At 49.8% G+C, this 17,974-nt stretch overlaps 2 protein-coding genes and 1 long non-coding RNA gene across 5 annotated transcripts in view; 1 reads left to right on the top strand and 2 right to left on the bottom strand.

Annotated features, from left to right (window-relative positions):
• Positions 1-472: 472 nt before the first annotated feature.
• Positions 473-14,768, bottom strand: Chst6 (carbohydrate sulfotransferase 6). Its single transcript, XM_004842833.4, has 2 exons — positions 14,630-14,768; positions 473-2,314 (listed from the first exon to the last, which is right to left on the bottom strand). The coding sequence occupies exon 2, from the start codon at positions 2,297-2,299 to the stop codon at positions 1,112-1,114; it is 1,188 nt and encodes a 395-aa protein (XP_004842890.2). The 5' UTR covers positions 2,300-2,314; positions 14,630-14,768; the 3' UTR covers positions 473-1,111.
• LOC106009243 (uncharacterized) overlaps positions 13,697-17,974 on the top strand; it is a 6,794-nt gene continuing 2,516 nt past the window's right edge. Inside the window, exons 1-3 of the long non-coding RNA XR_001183340.3 lie at positions 13,697-14,000; positions 14,643-14,855; positions 17,182-17,249. This is a non-coding gene — a long non-coding RNA (uncharacterized LOC106009243). The remainder of the gene's footprint in view (positions 14,001-14,642; positions 14,856-17,181; positions 17,250-17,974) is intronic.
• Tmem231 (transmembrane protein 231) overlaps positions 14,944-17,974 on the bottom strand; it is an 18,805-nt gene continuing 15,774 nt past the window's right edge. For all 3 annotated transcript variants that reach the window (XM_087204355.1, XM_087204350.1, XM_087204354.1), the window contains 2 exons: positions 17,584-17,688; positions 14,944-17,254 (listed from right to left, as the gene is read on the bottom strand). In XM_087204355.1, coding sequence (XP_087060481.1) covers positions 17,073-17,254; positions 17,584-17,688 — 287 coding nt within the window. In that variant the 3' untranslated portion in view covers positions 14,944-17,072. The remainder of the gene's footprint in view (positions 17,255-17,583; positions 17,689-17,974) is intronic.

Below are 17,974 nucleotides of genomic sequence, written 5' to 3'. Positions count from 1 at the left end.
GCAGGGCCTTTGGGAGATAATTAGGTGGATCAAGAAGATGGATCCCTGAGCTGAGGATGGTGGCACATGGCTGTAATCCCAACACTCTGGGAGGCTGAGGCAGGAGGGTCATAAGTTCAACCCAGCCAGGGAAATCTCGAAATTGAGACCCTGTCTCAAAATAAAAAATAGAAAGGGGGAGGAACCTCATAAATGGAGTTGGTACCCTTACAAGAGGCCCTAGAGAGCTTACCTTGGCTCTCCCAGTTGTTGAGGACAGAGCTAGAAGGCACCATCTATGAGGAAGGAGACCAACCACTGCCAGCACAGTGACCTCTCTGCAAGCCTGAGTCGTCCTCTTCCTCCACCATATCCTTGGAGCAAAAATCTCTTGGCCTTCATGCTCCTTCTCATTGGGGGATCTTGCCAAAGTCCCTGGACTTTGCAGCTTTGTGTGGTAAACTTCACAGGCTGTAAATTAATCGCTACCACATGAGTCAATTATTGTGTTTATTTCCAGAAGTAGGGATTTTCCCCATCAAGACAAATCAAAGATTTATGAAAAGGTTCCTCCTAAGGGGACAAGTGGGCTGCTGGGAGGTGGAGCAGAGGCTGATGGAAGACCACAGACAGAGGTATCTCATGATGCCTCACGGAAGTTGTGGGTGAGTCTAACCCCCACCACTTCAACGGGGCATGGGTGGAACCGAGTCCAGGACAGAGGGGAGAGGGGGATATGAGAACTTCAGGAGCTGGCTCACTGCAGGGCCCTGTGCTCCTAGCCAGGGCTGGAACACCTTCCCAGTCCCCACGTGGTGCATCCTAAGGGAGGTCAGAATTAGGGCAAAAGAAAACACTTGAGTAGGAGCCAAGTCGCCCCTCTCCCCAGAGGAAATGAGGGCAAGAGTTTGGCTTTCCCTAAAGAATGTACCTGTTGCTAACCCAGCTCCCAAACAGAGCGCAAAAGAAAGCCACGAATCTAGGGGGAAAGAAATATGGAATCTGGGGGCTCAGCCCCTTCCTGGCACAAGGGAGGGTCCCCACACTCTGGTCCCCTGCTGGCTGGTTGGCTTCCTTGTTCGCCCATCCCCCCACCCCACCACACTCCTCACGGGCCACCACTGGGGCCTTGCTAGGGCCTGGGCTGCGCGTTGGTGGACGATGCCCACTTGAAGCTGCTCGGACCTCGGGGCAGCACGAGGTCTAGAGTGAGGTCCCGCTGCTCATCCTCGGAGAACACTGGTCTGTAGCGCAGCAGCCGCAGGGCGCCCGAGCACAGGTCCTGCACGCGGCGAATCTTGGCGAAGGGCAGCGCGAGGCGCCAGGCCTGGGACACGTTGAGAGCGTCCCTGGAGGTGGTCTTGAAGGCCTCGCGGCGCGCGCCGATCCCGGTCCCGTGCGTGATGTTGAGGATCCACGCCTCAAGTTGCGGCGTGAGGTGCAGGCCGGTGAAGGCATAGAGCGCCCGGATCTCGGCCAGTGGGTCCCGTGCCAGGTCCTCGAAGCGCACCAGCAGGTAGCGGCCCCGCAGGAAGGGTGGCGGCTTGCTCAGGGCGGCCTCAGCGATGCGCACGTGGCTGCGGCACACCTCGCTCACCACGCGCAAGCTCGGGTCGGCCTCCACCCACGTGCCGTTGGTGCCCAGCACGATGCCGTTGTCGCGCGCCAGAGCCTTGGCCGTCTGCTCCCGGGAGCGCAACACGGCGCGCGGGTCGCGCACCAGGTGCACTATGCGCAGGTTGAGCAAGGGGTCCGTGAGCAGCGGGTAGAGCACCTCCAGGTTGAAGAAGCGCACCTCTTTGAGCACCACGTGGCTGTAGGAGCGGCAGGCCTCCTGCGCCAGGCCGAAGGGCCGCCGCGCGCACAGCAGCTTGCACGCCACCTCGCTGCTGATGGCGTCGCGGCTGAAGGCGCTGCAGGCTGGCGGCGAGCACAGGGCACGGCTCACCGCCCACTGGAAGAGGTCGGACAGGTTTCGGTGCCAGGGCAGGTAGGCGTCGAACACGTCCATGTCGCACAGGAACACGGAGCGCACCAGGTCGCGCACGGCCATGTGCAGCGCGGTCGCACTGCCCCGCGACAGGGCGGCCCACACGTGCCATGCAGGCTCCATCAGGTAGAAGACGTCCGGGTGCTGGCTGAAGAGCTGGCCCACGAACGACGAGCCCGAGCGCCACGAGGACAGCACCAACACGTGCACGCGCTCCTCACTGCCGGCCAGGGACGAGGGTCTCGGCCGCGAGACCAGGAAGAGCAGGAGGCAGGTCTGGGCCAGCAGGAGCGCGGTCACCACAGAGCTGGAGAGGCGTGGAAGCCGCATGCCGCCGGCCAGGGCCTGCAGAGGACAACGCCAAGGTTAGGGCTCCGGCGACTATGAGGCCTCCCGAGAGCACAGCCGGATGCTCAGATTTAAGCCAACAGGTAGCATATGCTGACAGCAGAAGTGTGGGGTACTGTGGGAAATCGATCTTTACATCTAACCATCTATCCCTCCACTCATCCTTCTGCCTACATGTCCATCTATCTGTCTACCTGGAGAGGGAAAATATTTAAAAATTTTTTATCAGTATATATTTGCAGTACATACTGATTACATTCATCATGGGGAGTTGGTACATGCACATAACACATCTTCATTCTTTTTTTTTTTTTGAGACAGTGTCTCGGTATGTAGTTCAGGCTGGCCTCAAACTCTTGGATCCTCCTGCCGCAGCCTCCTGAGTGCTGGGATTACAGATGTGCATCCCCACACCGTTTAGAGTAGAAAATATATTTTTTAAAGCAGAATTCCTGCCCTTTGCTTAAGAATTAGTCTTACAGGGGCTGGGAATTTAGCTCAGTGGTTCTGGCACCTGCCTCGCAAGCACAAGGTCCCGAGTTTGATCCCCAGTACCAAAAAAAAAAAAAAAGAATTAGTCTTACAAAGACACTTAGCTAAACCACTAAGCAGAATGTTGCAAGATCTGGCCATGCCAGAGCATGACCAGCCTCCTACAGATTGAATCCTGCCTCTTTTACTTTCTACCCCGTGATCTGGCATAAAACACTTAAAAAAAAAACTCTGTGACTCAGTTTACCTTTCTGCAAAAAGGGCATAAAAACTGGTACCTGGCTCATAGGGTTTAGGGGGATTGGCAGGAGCATGGGGGAAGAGAGCATGCAGTAACCCCCTAACTGGGGACTTGAACTTTGTACATAGTGTGCTTTTATGCTGTATGGTTGTTTTTTGGGTTTCTTTTTTGGTACTGGGGATCAAACTCGGGACCGTGAGCTTTCGAGGTAGGCAGCGGAACAACTGAGCTAAATCCCTGGCGCTGATGTATGGTTTTTATTTTTTTAATTTTTATTTAATTTTTATTTTTTTGGTACTGGGGATCGAACTCGGGTCTTTGCGCTTGCGTAGCAGGAGGCAAAACCACTGAGCTAAATCCCCGACCCTGTATGGTTTTTATTAAGCAGGTACACTTTTTCGAGACAGGGTCTCACTATGTAGTTCAGGCTGGCAGTCCTCCTGCTTCAGCCTCCCGAGTTACTGGTATTACAGGTGTGTGCTACCTGCTCAGCTACAGGCAGGTACACTTTTGTAATTAAAAATAAACAAAGGGTAGAGAATGCGGCTCAGTAGGTAGAGGCCCTAGGTTCAACTTCCAGCACTAGGGAGAAAAGTAAAAATAAATGAAACGGAGACCACCAACAGTTGCCATCACCGGTAGGGAGTGAAGTGCTGAAGGCAGCCTGGGCTCCAGATGGGTGTCCAGGAGCAACCAGTTAGGGGGAAGCAGAGCAGAGCTCCCCCTGGGCTTCTCCCCTTCCCTGCTGAGGGCACGCGGTACCATCCAGGCTGCTGCCAGGGCTGCCCCTGCTGATCACAAGGGCATGAGACATGCCTGCGCTTCCTGGGCCTGAGCAAGCCAGATTCGGGTTGGGCCAGAGCCCTGAGGGGGAGGGGGCCATGCACAGAGAGCTCCCCAGGCTGGGAATGGAGCTACATCACCCAGGCCTGCTGAGCTGGGCGTTTCTGGATGGGTGTGAACTGCCCGGCTGTCCTGAAGGTCTGAGGAGAAGGGCTGACTTTGTGCTGTTACTTAGGAGCACTGAGATGTGGGCTTGACTTCTCCAAGGCTTGTTTTTTGTTTTGTTTTGGAGACAAGGTTTTGGTACACGCAGCCAAGGGTGGCTTTGAACTCATGGCAGTACTCCTGCCTCAGCCTCTGAGTGTGGGGATTTCAGGCCTGCGCTGTCAGTTTGTTCCTCTGTAAAGCAAGGATGGCAGCATTTCAGCTCGTGGGGTTTTGTGAAGGATGCTGCTGCCAACCCTGGCGAGGAGAGGGCTTGGTAAAGTGTCTTGTATCGCTCATGCTTCTATTACTGGTCTTGTCTCCAGCTGTTGACTTGTCTGAAGGGGAGGAAGGTCCTCCTCATGGAGGTCTCTGCCAAGCCACCCCTAGCCACCCAGTCACACTTACCCCACAGATGGAAAGTCCTGGATTTTCCTCCTCCACACACCTGTCGCTCTTGCACTTGTCTCTAGGCTGGGTGACTTCAGAAGGGAGGGGCCTGGACATTTCTTCCTTGCTTTTGTAGCATTTGCTTCCCTCCCAACCTATTGCCCTGTCCGTGGCATCAGAGAAGTGGCTGGGAGCCTCAGGAAAGAGGGTGACTCAGTTGCCACCGGGTGCTTCATGATTTAATGTCAACTCTGTGATCCAACTCAGCAGTTCCTAAGACTGCTGTGATCTCCGTATCTGAGTTGAAGACCTCAAGGCTTGGAGAGTGTTTCCTACCTGTGTTCTGGGAAAGCAGAGGTCTTAAGTAGCTCCTGCACTGCTACCTGATCCTATTCCTGAAACTCAAGGACTAGGAAGGAGACTGAACATCATGTGCCACACAGGCTGTCTAAGAAGCCCACATCCTCACTGGGAGATTTCCAAGAAGGAACCTTTCCTTCTGCCTGCAGGCCGACTGCCCAAGGGTTCAAAGCTAGGAAAACCAGTCGGGGCCATTTTGGTAGTAACTTCTATCTTTCTGGTTGACTTTATCTTCCTGACCCCAGGAAGTTTATTGTCTGTTTCCCTTGAAGTAGAGGAGCTCAGAGGCAGGAATACCCAGGCAGCAAGGGCCAGTTTGGAGTTTAAAATACTAGAAGGGCCCAGGCTGGGGATGTCGCTCAAAGGTCGGGCACTTGCGTAGTATGTGTGAGGCCCTGAGTTTGATGAGCCCCCAGTTCTGCAAAACAAATGATCAAAACCAAGAGCCAGATTTCCAGCGTCAGCTTTGGGGTTGGCCCCACTCCTAAGCCTTTCTAGGGTGAAATCCCCTGTAAATTCTTTCCTCTGTTAATTTGTGTGTGTGTGTGTGTGTGTGTGTGTGTGTGTGTGTGTGTGTGTGTGTGAGAGAGAGAGAGAGAGAGAGAGAGAGAGAGAGAGAGACAGGGTCTCACTAGGTAGCTCAGACTGGCTTTGAACTCATTATGTGGCCCAGACTGGCCTCGACCTTGTGGCAGTCCTCCTGCTCCAGCCTCCCAAGTGCTGGGATTACAAGTGTGCACCACCACGCCTGGCTTTATTTTTGTGGATGTATCTGCATTACATATTTAAATTTTGGAAAAGGTAGTTCATAGCGAGGGCACAAAATTCTACAGATAGATGAGAGATTTTAGGTTCACGTTCCTGAAGATTATAGAAGAGAACAGGCACAGCTCCCCACTGGGTGGAAGGGCCAAACAGGCAGAAGGAAGTGACGTTTCCTATCCTCTCTGTCCTCGCCAGAGGAGCTGTGCTTCCACCGCCCACCAGGTCTCATGATGATGATGATGACGATGATGAAAACGATCATGCATTTAGGGGAGCAAGATGGGAGTGAAGTATGAGGGAACACAGAAGGAATAAAATGTTCCCCTTCCTTGGGCCGGGGATTTAGCTCAGTGGTTCCAGCGCCTGCCTCGAAAGCGCAAGGTCCCGAGTTCAATTCCCGGTACCAAAAAAAAAAAAAGTCCCCCTTCCTGCTGCTGGTGCTGGACACCTGGAATCCCAGCACTTGGGAGCTTGAGGCAGACAGAAGGATTGCTGAGAATTTGAGGCCAGCCTGAGAATTTGAGGCCAACCTAAACTACAAAGCCAGAGTCTGTTTTTTAAAAAAAAAAGAGAAGACAGGAAAGTTCCCTTGCCTGTCCTGCTACTCAAGAGCCCCCTACAGAATGGTCTTTCTCAAGTTGCTGAAATTTCTTTAGGTTATAAAGTCTTTTTAAAATTTGTTTTTGTTGGGTGAGTGGAGGGAAGGGAAAAAAAATTGAAATATGTTTCACATATATATACCAATTCCTTACAGTGAATGTAATCATTATGTATTGCACAATGTACTAATAAAATTTTTTAAATTGATAAAAAAAGATAAAATACATTTTATCCACACAAAAAGAGAGGTATAGACGTACTTTTCTTTCAGAATCCTAATATAAATTTTTGGTTAAATTGATATTCAAAATTTATAGTTTATGATTGTATAAAACAGTTCACAAAACAAAAAACACAAAAAACAGTTCACAGCTGAAGCATATAATGTACTTCTAAGTACATTTCCCTTCCTGTAAAAAAAAAACCAAAAAAGCCCTTTGATTTCCTTGAAGTTAAACTGCCTGGGGTATTAAAGCTGTAAAATCCTTTGTTTTCCTTACAGTTAAATTGCCTTAGATATTAAAATTATAGTAGACAGTATGAAAGACAAGACTAAGGAAATATAGAAAGTAAAACAAAGATTGGGCGTGGTGGTACACACCTCACCTGTATTCCCAGCTCCTTGGGAGGCCAACGCAGGAGGATTACAAATTGAAGGAGAATTACAAATTGAAGGAGGATTGCAAGTTGGGCAACTTAGTGAGACCCTGACTCAAAAAAATATAAAAGGGCTGGGGATGTAGCTCAGTGGTAGAGAATATGTGGGGAGCACTGGGGTCAACACCCCCTCCCCCCTCATATGAGGAGGAAAAAAAAAGAACAAAAAAAGATAAATGATGGATAAAAGAAAAGAAAGGAATTCAGTTCAGGAGGTCTAATACACGGGGTCCCTATCCTGGCAGACCTGACAGTCTAGTTGGGGACATTAAAGACACCCCCACGTGTTGCTCAGAGGACCGGGTTGTGGGCCCAACAAATGGCCTAGACAGCCACCTGGGGGAGGGTCCTGCAGGCCTGGGGTGCAGACTTCCCTCCTGGAGTCGGCAGAGCCCCGGCCCCCTCCTTCCAGCGCCCCCAGAGCGTTCTACACCGCACATCCCATCGTGCACTCTGCTCAGCTTCCTCCTCACTTCCCAGAATTCCCTCCCAGCAGCCTTGGAGCCAGAGTATCAGGGCCAAAGCACCGACCAACTTGCCCTGTGTTACCCTTTGCTTCCCTTTCCGGTCCACGTTCGATTTCAGGGTGGGGTTGTGGTTTTGCAAGTGGGCTTGTGGTCTCAGGTGTCCCAGTGGGGCTGGGCACTCCACAGGTACACTGGACATGACTGTATCTGCTCAGTACCTGTCCCCTCTTCCAAAACAGCTCGAGATTTTTCCCTGGGGAAGCCCCTCTCACCCAGAGAGCTTATGGTTTGGAAGGTTGGGAAGGGTCATGCATCCCAAGACTTATCTACAGAATCCGCACACTTTGCCCCTGTAACCCTCCACCCCACACAGAACTACTGGTTCAGGAATGGGACACCTGCCAAACTCCAGTCAGAGAAATTTTGTAGATCTGAAGAGGAGGAAACTGCCTGTGTATAAATCCTATGCAAGAGACTCAGAAGGCCGGGACTGGTGGTGAATGCCTCTAATCCCACCACTCAGGAGGTTGAGGCAGGAGGACTGCTGCAAGTTTGAGGCCAGTCTGGGCTACACGGTGAGTTCAAGGCCAGCCTGAATTAGAGCAATACCCTCAAAAAACCTTTAAAAAGGGCTGGGAATTTAGCTCAGTGGTTTCGCTGCCTGCTGAGCAAGCATAAGGACCAGAGTTCCATCCCTGGTACCAAAACAAAACAAAACAAAAACGTTAAAAAAAAAAATAAAAAGAACCAAGGAGAAATCACAAACAAGGTGACAGCATTTTCTAAGCATTTGGATCTAGCTGTGCAAGATTCACTCTGGACTTCTCATTCAGGGAAAGTGTTCTGTTTTTGCTTAAGCTGGAATGAATCACAGCCAGGAGTTCTCACGAGATGACAGATACCCTTGGTGGGCAAGTGGGGGCAGAGCTGGAGGGAACACAGGCAGTGCTCTGGTACTGGTCAGGCTGTTTCTCAGATAATTACCCGAGTGAGTCCAATTTGTGAACATTTATCAAACAGTACTTCATAAGATGTGCCTGCCTGCTTCCTTCCTTCCTTGGTACTGTGGTGAACTCAGGGAACACTGAGCTACATCCTAGCCCTTTTAAAATTTCATTTTGAGACAGAGCCTTACTAAATTACCCACACTGGCAATCACCCTGCCTCAGCCTGCTGAGTAGCTGGGATTGCAGGTGTGTGCTACAATGTCTAATGATCTGTGCTTTTTTCTAATGTATGTTATACTTCTGTGAAAACTTAAGAATATTGAGCAAGACAGTAAGTATCATGTCAGAAAATATCCTAAAGACCAGATGAGTAGATGACTTTAATAAATATTTGCTAAGCTGGGCGTGGTGCCACATGTCTGTAATAAAATGGCCCACCCTCCACTGTGCAGCGCCTGTCATCAGCCTGTTCCAGTCCTGGCATGGAATCTAAGAGAGGGAAATGTGACCTGAGCTACAAATCCCAGGCTCAGATTCCTCTCAGTCTGGTGTCAGCTGGCAGCCACCCCATTTAGGAATTCCCAATGACTGAACAAAGCAGATTCTGCGTGAGGAACCAGCAGACCCTAGGTGAAGAACAAGAGTAGAAAACAGCTCCAGTGGAGTCTAGCATATTTGTTAGGGAGAAGGATAAAAAGGAAGGAAAGAAAGAGAAGAAGAGAAAAGGAAAAGGAGAGAAGAGATAAAGCAGGGAGGGAAGCAAGGAGGAAGATGGGTATTCATGGTGGGGCAAGGAAGTATAGCTGAACATGGTAGCACATGCCTGTAATCCCAGTGCTTTGGGAGGCTGAGGCAGGAGGATTGCTAGTTCAAACTGAGCCTGGGCAACTTAGTGACTTAGTAAGACCCTGTCTCAAAATATAAAATTAAAAAAGAGCTGGATATTTATCTCAATGTGAAGGACCTTGGTTCAGTCTTCACCACGTCACCCAATGGGCAAAAGGGTTGGTGAAGATATTTCTCCAAAAATACACAAATGGGCAATAAGCACATGGAAAGATGTTCAGTGTTTTTAGTCACAAGGAAAAGGTGAATCAAAACACAATGACATACCATGCCTACGCACTAGGACCTTCCAGTATGATGGCAGTAAGGAAAAAGAGAGGCAGCTGGGTGGAGGGGTAGCTCAGTGCCAGTGCAGTTACCTTGCAGGCCCAGGGCTCTGAGTACAGCTGGCGGGGTGGGGGTGGGGGCTAGGAGGAGGAGAAGGGAGAGGAGGAAGAAAAGGAGGAGGGAGAGAGAGGAGGAAGAGGAAGAAAGAAAGAAGAAAAGAGAAATTTAAGAATCACAAGTCTTAGGGAAAGAGGAGAAGTTGGAGCCCTCATACACCATGAGTGGGAATGGGGCTGCTACAGAAAACAGCCTCAGAATTCCTCAAAACACTAAACAGAGAGCTACAATGGAATGTAGCAATACCAGTCTTAGCTGTACACCCAAGAAAACAGAAAGCACATGTCCACACAGAAGCTCCATGGCTTTTCATAGCAGCATTATTTACAATAGCATCAAAGTGGAAACATGCCAAATGCCCATCGGTTAAGGAATGGATAAACAAATGTGGCAACACACGCCACACAACTGAGTATTCTCTGGCAATATAAAGGAATGAAGCTGGGGATTTAGCTCAGTGGTTCCAGTGCCTGCCTCGCAAGCGCAAGGTCCCAAGTTTGATCCGCCATACCAAAAAAAAAAAAAGGGAATGAAGTACTTACTGATGCAGATAAAGTTCAACATGGATGAAACCTGCGGTGACTGATATATAACACAGAATATGCTATAAACCAATGAACTGTACACTTCAAAAGTATGAACTTCTGCGCAAGCACAAGGACCCAAGTTCGATCCCCAGTACCCCCCCCCCGACAAAAGTATGAACTTTAAGGTACGAGAATTACACCTTAATAAAGCTATTATTTTTAGTGGGGTGGAGTGACACATGCATGTTATCCCAGTTCTTGGGAGGCTGAGGCAGGAGGATTGCCACAAGTTTGAGATCAGCCTGTGGTATGTAGTGAGTTCAAGGCAAGACTGAAGTACACAATGACGTCCTGTCTCAAAACAAAAAACAAAAAACAAAAAACAAACGGGCCGGGAATTTAGCTCAGTGGCACCACACTTGCCTCACAAGTGCAAGGTCCTGAGTTCAATCCCTGGTACCAAAAATAAATAAATAAATAAAAAGGGGCTGGGGGATCTAGCTCTGTGCTTCCTCCACTTGCCTCGAAAGTGCAAGGACCCAAGTTCAATCCCTGGTACCAAAAAACAAAAACAAAACAAAAATAACATTTTTAAATAAAGCTATTTTAAAAAATACACCAGTACATGGACAAAGAATGTGGAAGGTTATACCCTGAATATTAGTGTTTATTTTTCCAGTCAGGTTCCCAGTTTTTTCTTTTCTTACGAAGATGCATTGCTCCATCTTTCTGATAGTCTATAACAGACTTTATTACTTGGTAACCATAGAGTGGTTATTTTTGGTTGGTTAAAGGAGGCATGGGTCGAGTGTGGTAGTGCAAACCTGTAACCCCAGCTACTCAGGAGGCTGAGGCAGAAAGATGGCAAGTTCTAGGCCAGCCTGGGCAACTTAACGAGACTCTGTCTCCAAATAAAATAAAAAGGGTCAGGAGCCGGGCATGGTGGCACACATCAGTAATTCCAGCATCTGAGGGGGTGATGAGGGGGATCAAAAGGTCAGCCCAGCCTGAGCAACTTAGTGAGAACTTGTCTCAAAGTTTAAAAAGGGCTGGGGATGTAGCTCAGTGGTAGAACACTGGTCTAGCATGCAGGAGGCTCTGGGTCCAACGCCACCCCTGAAAATAAAGGGGGCACCTCAGCTTTCCTTGCAGGGAGAGGTGCCCAGAAATCCATCTTCCTGCTGACCTGAGGACCCAGTTGGTAGGGAAGTCTGGGGCACAGGATGGCAAATCATCTCCTCTGCAAAGCAAGGTGTCAAAGCTGCCAAGCCCACCCTCAGGCTCAGGGCTGACCTGCTATCTCTCCCAGTCCTGATGACCCAGCCTTGGAGGAAGCAGCCTGGCCTTGAGGATCTATTGGGCAATGAATTCAAATCAGCCTGGCAACGGAGCCTCACACCTCCCTGACCTGGAGCCACCTTGGGCCATGTGGGAGCAGACACAAACGCGTAAACCCCTTCCCTGCTCGGGGCTTTGGGGATTCTGAACGGTTTTGTTTTCTCTTCCACTCTTGTACTACTATCACCGCAGGAGGCTCTGGCGATCCCAAAAGCTATAGGGACTTCTCCCCACTAGCAGGCAAGTGACCAGTTCCACAGCAGACACCAGTGGGGGGGGGGGCTAATTCAATTCAGTTCAATTCTGCCACCTCCTCCCTGGAGACAGCACCAGGTCCCACAGGCTGAGTGCTTGGTCCCCAAAGACATTTCCCATGCCACTTACCTGCCCCAGGTTGTTTTACTGAGCAACTAGCTATAAATCAAGGTTCCCATGATCCTCTTGTTTCATTAATTTGCCTGAACAGCCCATGGCACTCAGGGAAACACATCTGCTGGTTTATTACGAAGGGCACAGATGGAGAGAGGGGGTAAGAGGGAAGGGGTGTGGGGCCTCCATGGCCTCTCCAAGCTGCCTCCTCTGCCTCCTCTCGGGAACCCTCTTGTGCTCGTCTCTCTGCACATGTAGTGCTAGCAGCCCGGGTGGGGAAACCCAGCAAGGCCTGTCTGTTTAGATTCTTCTCGGCCTCTCTGTGCAGCATTCCTTCCCCAAGGGTACAGGCAGGACCCCTTCTGGAATAGGGATGTTATAATCCATCAGATAAAGTAGGTCAAACAATTTCATTACAGCCAGTGGATCCCAGGTGTGTAGAAAATGAATGTTTCCATTACCTGCCTTGGGGAAGAGAACAGCTAGCTTCTGTGACCTGCTAGGGGAAAGAGTTAGAAACCAGGAACAAAGGATGATAACCAAAAAACATGTATCCTGGTATCACAGGGATTTTCAAAGTGCACTTTCCAGTGCACTGAATTTGGTGTAAGTCACAGACTCCTGCAGTGGGAGGGCATGAAACTTGGAAGGTCCCTACTTCTCCATAACAATGCACACAGGGAGTCGGGTAGAAACTCTGCATTCAGCACCTTCCCAAGTTGCCAGAGGTACTGACGCAGCTCTCACATTACAGGGATAATCTAGAATGTTCTCTGCTTTATCTTATTAACCTCTTAATTATATTTTAAAAGTAAACCACTCTTACAAGTCAATGACATAGAAAGAAAAAGGAAGAGATTATTTTAGAAGAAAACAACTCTAAACACAGAGCTGCCAAGTGCCATGGGCAGATATTGTCTGGATTCTGACTTGAACAAAGCAACTGCATGAAGATATTTTAGAGATAATCAGAGGAATTTCAGTGTGGACTGAGTATTAGGGGGTATTGAATGGTGTTATCACACCTGTCCATGATTTTCTGTAACTATATCATCTATGAGACTAAAAACAAGACCTGTCTATCTCATTAGAGGGAAGAGGTATGGCATAGTGGTTGGAGGTGTAAACCTTATTTGATCTTTTTTTGTGTGATCTTCTGCAAGTTGCTTAATTAACCTGTGGGGAAAGATAACCCGATTCATAGGCTTGATTTGAAGACTGAATGTGTTGATATTTGTAATAAATCACTTACAACAAAGCCTGACATACTGGTATACTTGTAAGTTATTGGTTCAGGAATCTTCCAGTTATCCTGTATGAATCCACAGGCAAGCTGGTGCATAAAGAAAACCCAGATTCTGCTGGCCCTACTGCCCGAGTGGCAGAAGGTGCCAGGCACATCCAAGCGGAGGACAGTGGGGGATGATGGCCACACAGGGTTCAAATCCCATCTCCACTACTAGTGTGATGTGTGACTTGGAGCCAGTCACTCGACCTCTCTGGGCTTGTTTTACCTTCTGGGTAAAAATGAGGCTGTGACAGGACCCACACCAGGCCTGGAGGCCCAAAGCCAGGTCCCCCACAGCCTACTCTTCCTAGTGGCCCTGGCAGGTGACTCACTCTCCTTTATGGCTTCAGGATCCCCAAGCCCTACCTGCTCTTCTGTTCTTCAGGCCTGTTTCCTTGCACATGCTAGGCAAGCACTCTACCGCTGCCCTACATCTTTTTGGATTAAACTGGACTCTTGACTTTCTTGCTTCCTACTGAAGAGGGCAGAGAAAGGACAGTCAACACACAGTGAGGCCCAGAGAGGTCCGGCCAGTTGCCCAAGGTCCCGCAGCCCCAAGCATAGCTGACAGGACTCAACATCCATTCCAATCTGGTTCCAGAATTCACTCATCAAACCACCCTTAGTCCAAAGTTCTGTGGGAAAAGCCCTGGGGAGCTTTCGAAAACCATGCCTTTAGAGAAGGGGTTCCTAGAGATAAGGCATCCGGTGACCGCGAGAGCCCGCGGAGAGCGCGCCCCACGTCACGCACTGACGGTCACGGTCACGCTCGCCTCGCCTCTCCCCGCCGCGCCCGGGACGGGAGGACAAAAGGTCCTTGTGCGGGGCTCAAGTCTTGGCCTGGCCCCTCCCCGCTCCCCGCTCGCCGGCCGCGCAGTGACGAGCGCCGACCGCTTCCCAAGTCCTCGGCCTCGGGCGCCCTGGACGCTGGGACCCAGGCACCTGGAGGCCGGGGCGCCGCAGCCGCAGGGCGCTGGCGTCCACCCAGAGGCGCAGGCGCGGCGGCAGGTCCGGACAAACCCAGGGTAAGATTCGGTATGAAACAGAAAACTTCCTCCCCTTACAACCACAGGGCAGAACGCAGGCGTGCGAGATCTGAAACTCCCTGCCGCGGGGAGTGAAAATCAGCGCAGTCTTTCCTCAGTGCGGTCTGGCGAGACGAATTGAGAGCCTTAGCCATGGGGTGGGGCGTGGTGGTGCAGGTTTGTAATCCCAGCACTCTGGGAGGCTGAGGCAGGAGGGTTCCAAATTAGAGACTACCCTGGGCAGTTTAGCCACTTAGCTTGATCTTATCTCAAAATAAAAACAAATTAAAAAGGGCTGGGGCTTAGCTCAGTGCCAAGACCTTGAGTTCAATTCCCAGTTCGTTTATAAAAAAAAAAAAAAAAAGGTGAATATGAAGAGCAAGAGAGGAGGGGAGGGGGAAAAGTGAGAGAGGAGAAAAGAAGGGGAAAATGAAGACAGTTTTATTAACCTTGCACGACGACGGAGCCTAAATGGGGGATCAGCAGTCTCACCTGACTCCAACAGAAACTTTTGACAAAATTGGGCAATCTCCCCCGCCCACCCCACGCCCCCAAACTGAATAATTATCTCAAGCCCTGATTTAGTTCTGGGTCATAATTCAGTTGATGTAGTCCTATGTTTTTCTCACCTTTTTCCTCCAGCAACGCCGCTGTGTGGTTTAGGTTCAGGAGCTACCAACCTCTGATCTGGAAATAATCCGACGTTCACCAGACACAGCTGTAACTTTCCATGCTGCGGCTTCCACATGCTTTGTGGACTCCGCCACTGACTGGGGCTGGACCAGGAGACCTCTGCCAGGGAGCTGACAAAAGCTCCACGGTCCGGAGCAGCGCTTTGGCAGCGCCAGGCTGCCAGTGAGTAACTTGGAGAAGTGCGCCCAACCTCTCCCCACTGCTCTTTCTTTTCCAAGCCCTTTGCCTCTGAAACAGAAAACATGACGACTTTCTGTTTTGAACATTTTAATTAGAAAGTTACAAAACATTATGGGTTCTCTATACAAAATTTGCATTAGAACAATAAAATGTAAAACAAACATTAAATTTCAGCCATCTTCCCCTACCTTGCTATCTTTTAGACATTTAAACCAGAAACCAGTTTTCATTTAAATCTCAAGAAAAAAATGTAGGCATCTACACTTGATCTTAGTCAAAAGGCCGAGGAGCAATTAATGTAAGCATCTAAACATCCCTAAATAATAAAAGTCAGAGGAACTAGTGTAAGGGAATTTTTCTGCTTGAGTATTTCAAGGTATTATTTCTAAAACTTATTTTGGTGACAGACATTGTTATGATTTGCATTTAGATGTTCCCATGTAGTCGAAGGTGGGCTTTTTCAAAGGCAGCTGGATCTAGAGTATGGGACACTGGGATTGATTTAAAGTGCAATGCTAGGATCAAGGGCTCTAGGATTGATGTGTGCTGCCTGCCCTAAAATAAAATAAAAGGGGCAAAGTCTCTGTTAAGGTTCCTTGGTTTTTCTACCGTGAGGGCACCATAAACTGTTTCTCCTCTGTGACACCCCTCTGCCGTGTGCCACCCTGCCTTGGTGCCAGCTGATTATGGACTGAAACCTCCACAAACTGGGCTAAATAAACCTTTCCCCCTTTAACTGTGGGTGTCAGCAAGAGAGAAAAGTGAGTAAGACTGTCATGGTGGTGCATGCCTGTAATCCCAGCAACCAGAAGGCGGAGGCAAAAAGAATGCCCAAGTTTGAGGCTAGCCTGGGTTACATAGTGAGTTCAAGGCCAACCTGAACTACATAGCCAAGGCCAGTTTGAATTATATAGCAAGACTGTGTCTCAAAAAACAAAACTCTTATTTTGGTCAGCTCTAAAGAAAGAGTGCTTTGGAAATAACTGGATCCCCAGGGTAAACCGAGGCACACACTGAAGGATGTCTGTAGGTGGGTGGAAAGCAGATGTCACAGAGGATATGTCTCTCCAGTGCTGATGACACACTGGGGACTACAAAGCAGACCCATCTGGCCTTTGAGGAGGCTGCACGCTGGCCCAGGGTGGGGATGGGCTGAATAACCAATGTCTTCTGTGTGCAACAGAGGCCCTCTCTAGTTGCCTGTCACCCTGCAGACACCTGGCCAGCCAAGAGGGTTGTGTGGCTGCTGGAATGCTAGTCTTCTTGCTAATGGCCAGGCTGCACTGCATGCCCAGCCCAGCAGCCTCTTCAGTGCCTCCTGCTCTTCGTGTCTCCCCAAAGCTGCCCCTGTGCTGGGCACCTTGTCCCTAGTCAAGGGAAGCATAAGTAGCTGGGCTTCACTTGAGCCCTCCAAATAAACCCTGTGGCTGTCGGGCAGGGGAGCCAATACCAACAAAGGCTCCTCTGTCACCCACGTCCTCTCAGAGAGGATGGGGGGGCAAGTGTCCAAGCTTTTGGTCGAGGGCCAAAGAGAAAGAACCTGTTGTTACAACCCTTGCACCCCCCACCGCCGCTGAGGGACTGAGTGAAACAGCACTTCTGACTCAGCCTGCCATTTCAGGGGCACAGACACAGGGCAAGAAGCAGGGGAAAGAGCCAGCCAGCTCAGGGTAGGCTCAGAGGGCTGCTCAGCTGGGCTGGCAACAGACGTTGTCTGTCAGGCTGAGGGCAGGTGGACAGTCCTGGGAATCAAAGCTCTGGGTGGGAACTGTAGATCCCAGGAGTAGAACCAGCCAGGGATTTGCATATTCATCATGAGAGGTCTGAAAAGAGTCGAAGTGGATTACAATAGGGAGAAGAGATGCTCAGTGCTTCCAGTTCAAAAGAGCAACCGTCTCTGCTTGACCAGAAATGGGACTCTTTCCAAGATGCCTGAACAGACTGGAAGGTTCTCTTGATTCAAGGGCAAGGCAAGCAAACACACAAAAACAACAAATGATAGCCTCTGGGAGCCCTCTGACCTTCCCACAAACCAGTGCCCAGTGATTTTTGCCCTTTTGCGGATACAGAATTTGTGTAGAAAAGTGAAAAGAGCTGTCTCTGAGGGGAAAACCACACAAGCCCTCAGGTGTCCACGGCTCTCTTCACTTGACAACAGCGAGGGAGCTGGGGGCCTGCGGAGCATTCAGAACTGTCTTCTCAGGATAAGTGCTCCTTATACAAGTCTCCCTTTGACATAGTTGTCACAGGGATGGTGGTCACCACTTGATTCTGAAACACGAATATTTTGATTCTTTCAAACATCCAGACGAAGACGAGCAGGATGCTGACGTACTGAACCCAGGCGAACTTGATCATCTCCCAGAATCCTGGCTGGTAAGTAAGGACGGTTAAGGAGAACAGTGACACTCACATGCAGGCCACAGGAAATGGCAATAATGCCTCAAATACCCTTAAGATAAAAGGGATAATTGAGATTATCTGGGCATAAATATGGATGACTCTGACCTAGAAAGGCTTGGCTCTGGAGGAAACAGGAACAGGAAATGAATGTTTCCCTGTAACCAACAGCAGCCATCTCTGTGGGGCTACAGTGAAGTAGCAATTTCCAGCATAAGCCTGGCCACAGCTGTTCCTGCTTGGACCCCTGAAGAACCCTTCCCTTCTCTGTGGAAACGGAGCCACCGCTGGCTCAGTCAGAAAGGATATGAGATGACTTCCTCAGGGTATCGGATGACAGCATTAATCACAAAGGGAGCTTCCGAGGCCCTGCCCACCAACCAGATGGGGTTGGGGTTGTTCAGGACGGTGGTGACTGCAATACAAGCATTCACCATTAATCCAGGTGACTCTCTGGCAAAGATACCTAGAAACACTGAGGGCTGGGCTGTAAGTGTCCTTTGATTCCTGCAGGTAGGGGATGTATTCTGCTCTTTGGAGTTCAAAGAAACAAAAGGGAAAAGAAGGTGCATCTGTAACCCAGCCCACGTTGTTGAAATATTTGCCTCGGGCCGGGATTTAGCTCAGTGGTTGTACCACCTGCCGTGCAAGCGCTAGGACCTGAGTTCGATCCCCGGTACCAAAAAAAAAAAAAAAAAAAA

This window comes from Heterocephalus glaber, unplaced genomic scaffold, assembly GCF_053883595.1.
Source record: "Heterocephalus glaber isolate CG9 unplaced genomic scaffold, H.glaber_assembly_v1.0 deba00000071, whole genome shotgun sequence".
Taxonomy (NCBI): Eukaryota; Metazoa; Chordata; class Mammalia; order Rodentia; family Bathyergidae; genus Heterocephalus; species Heterocephalus glaber.
Note: the sequence above shows the minus strand (reverse complement) of the source record. Positions and strands in the feature narration are given on the sequence as shown.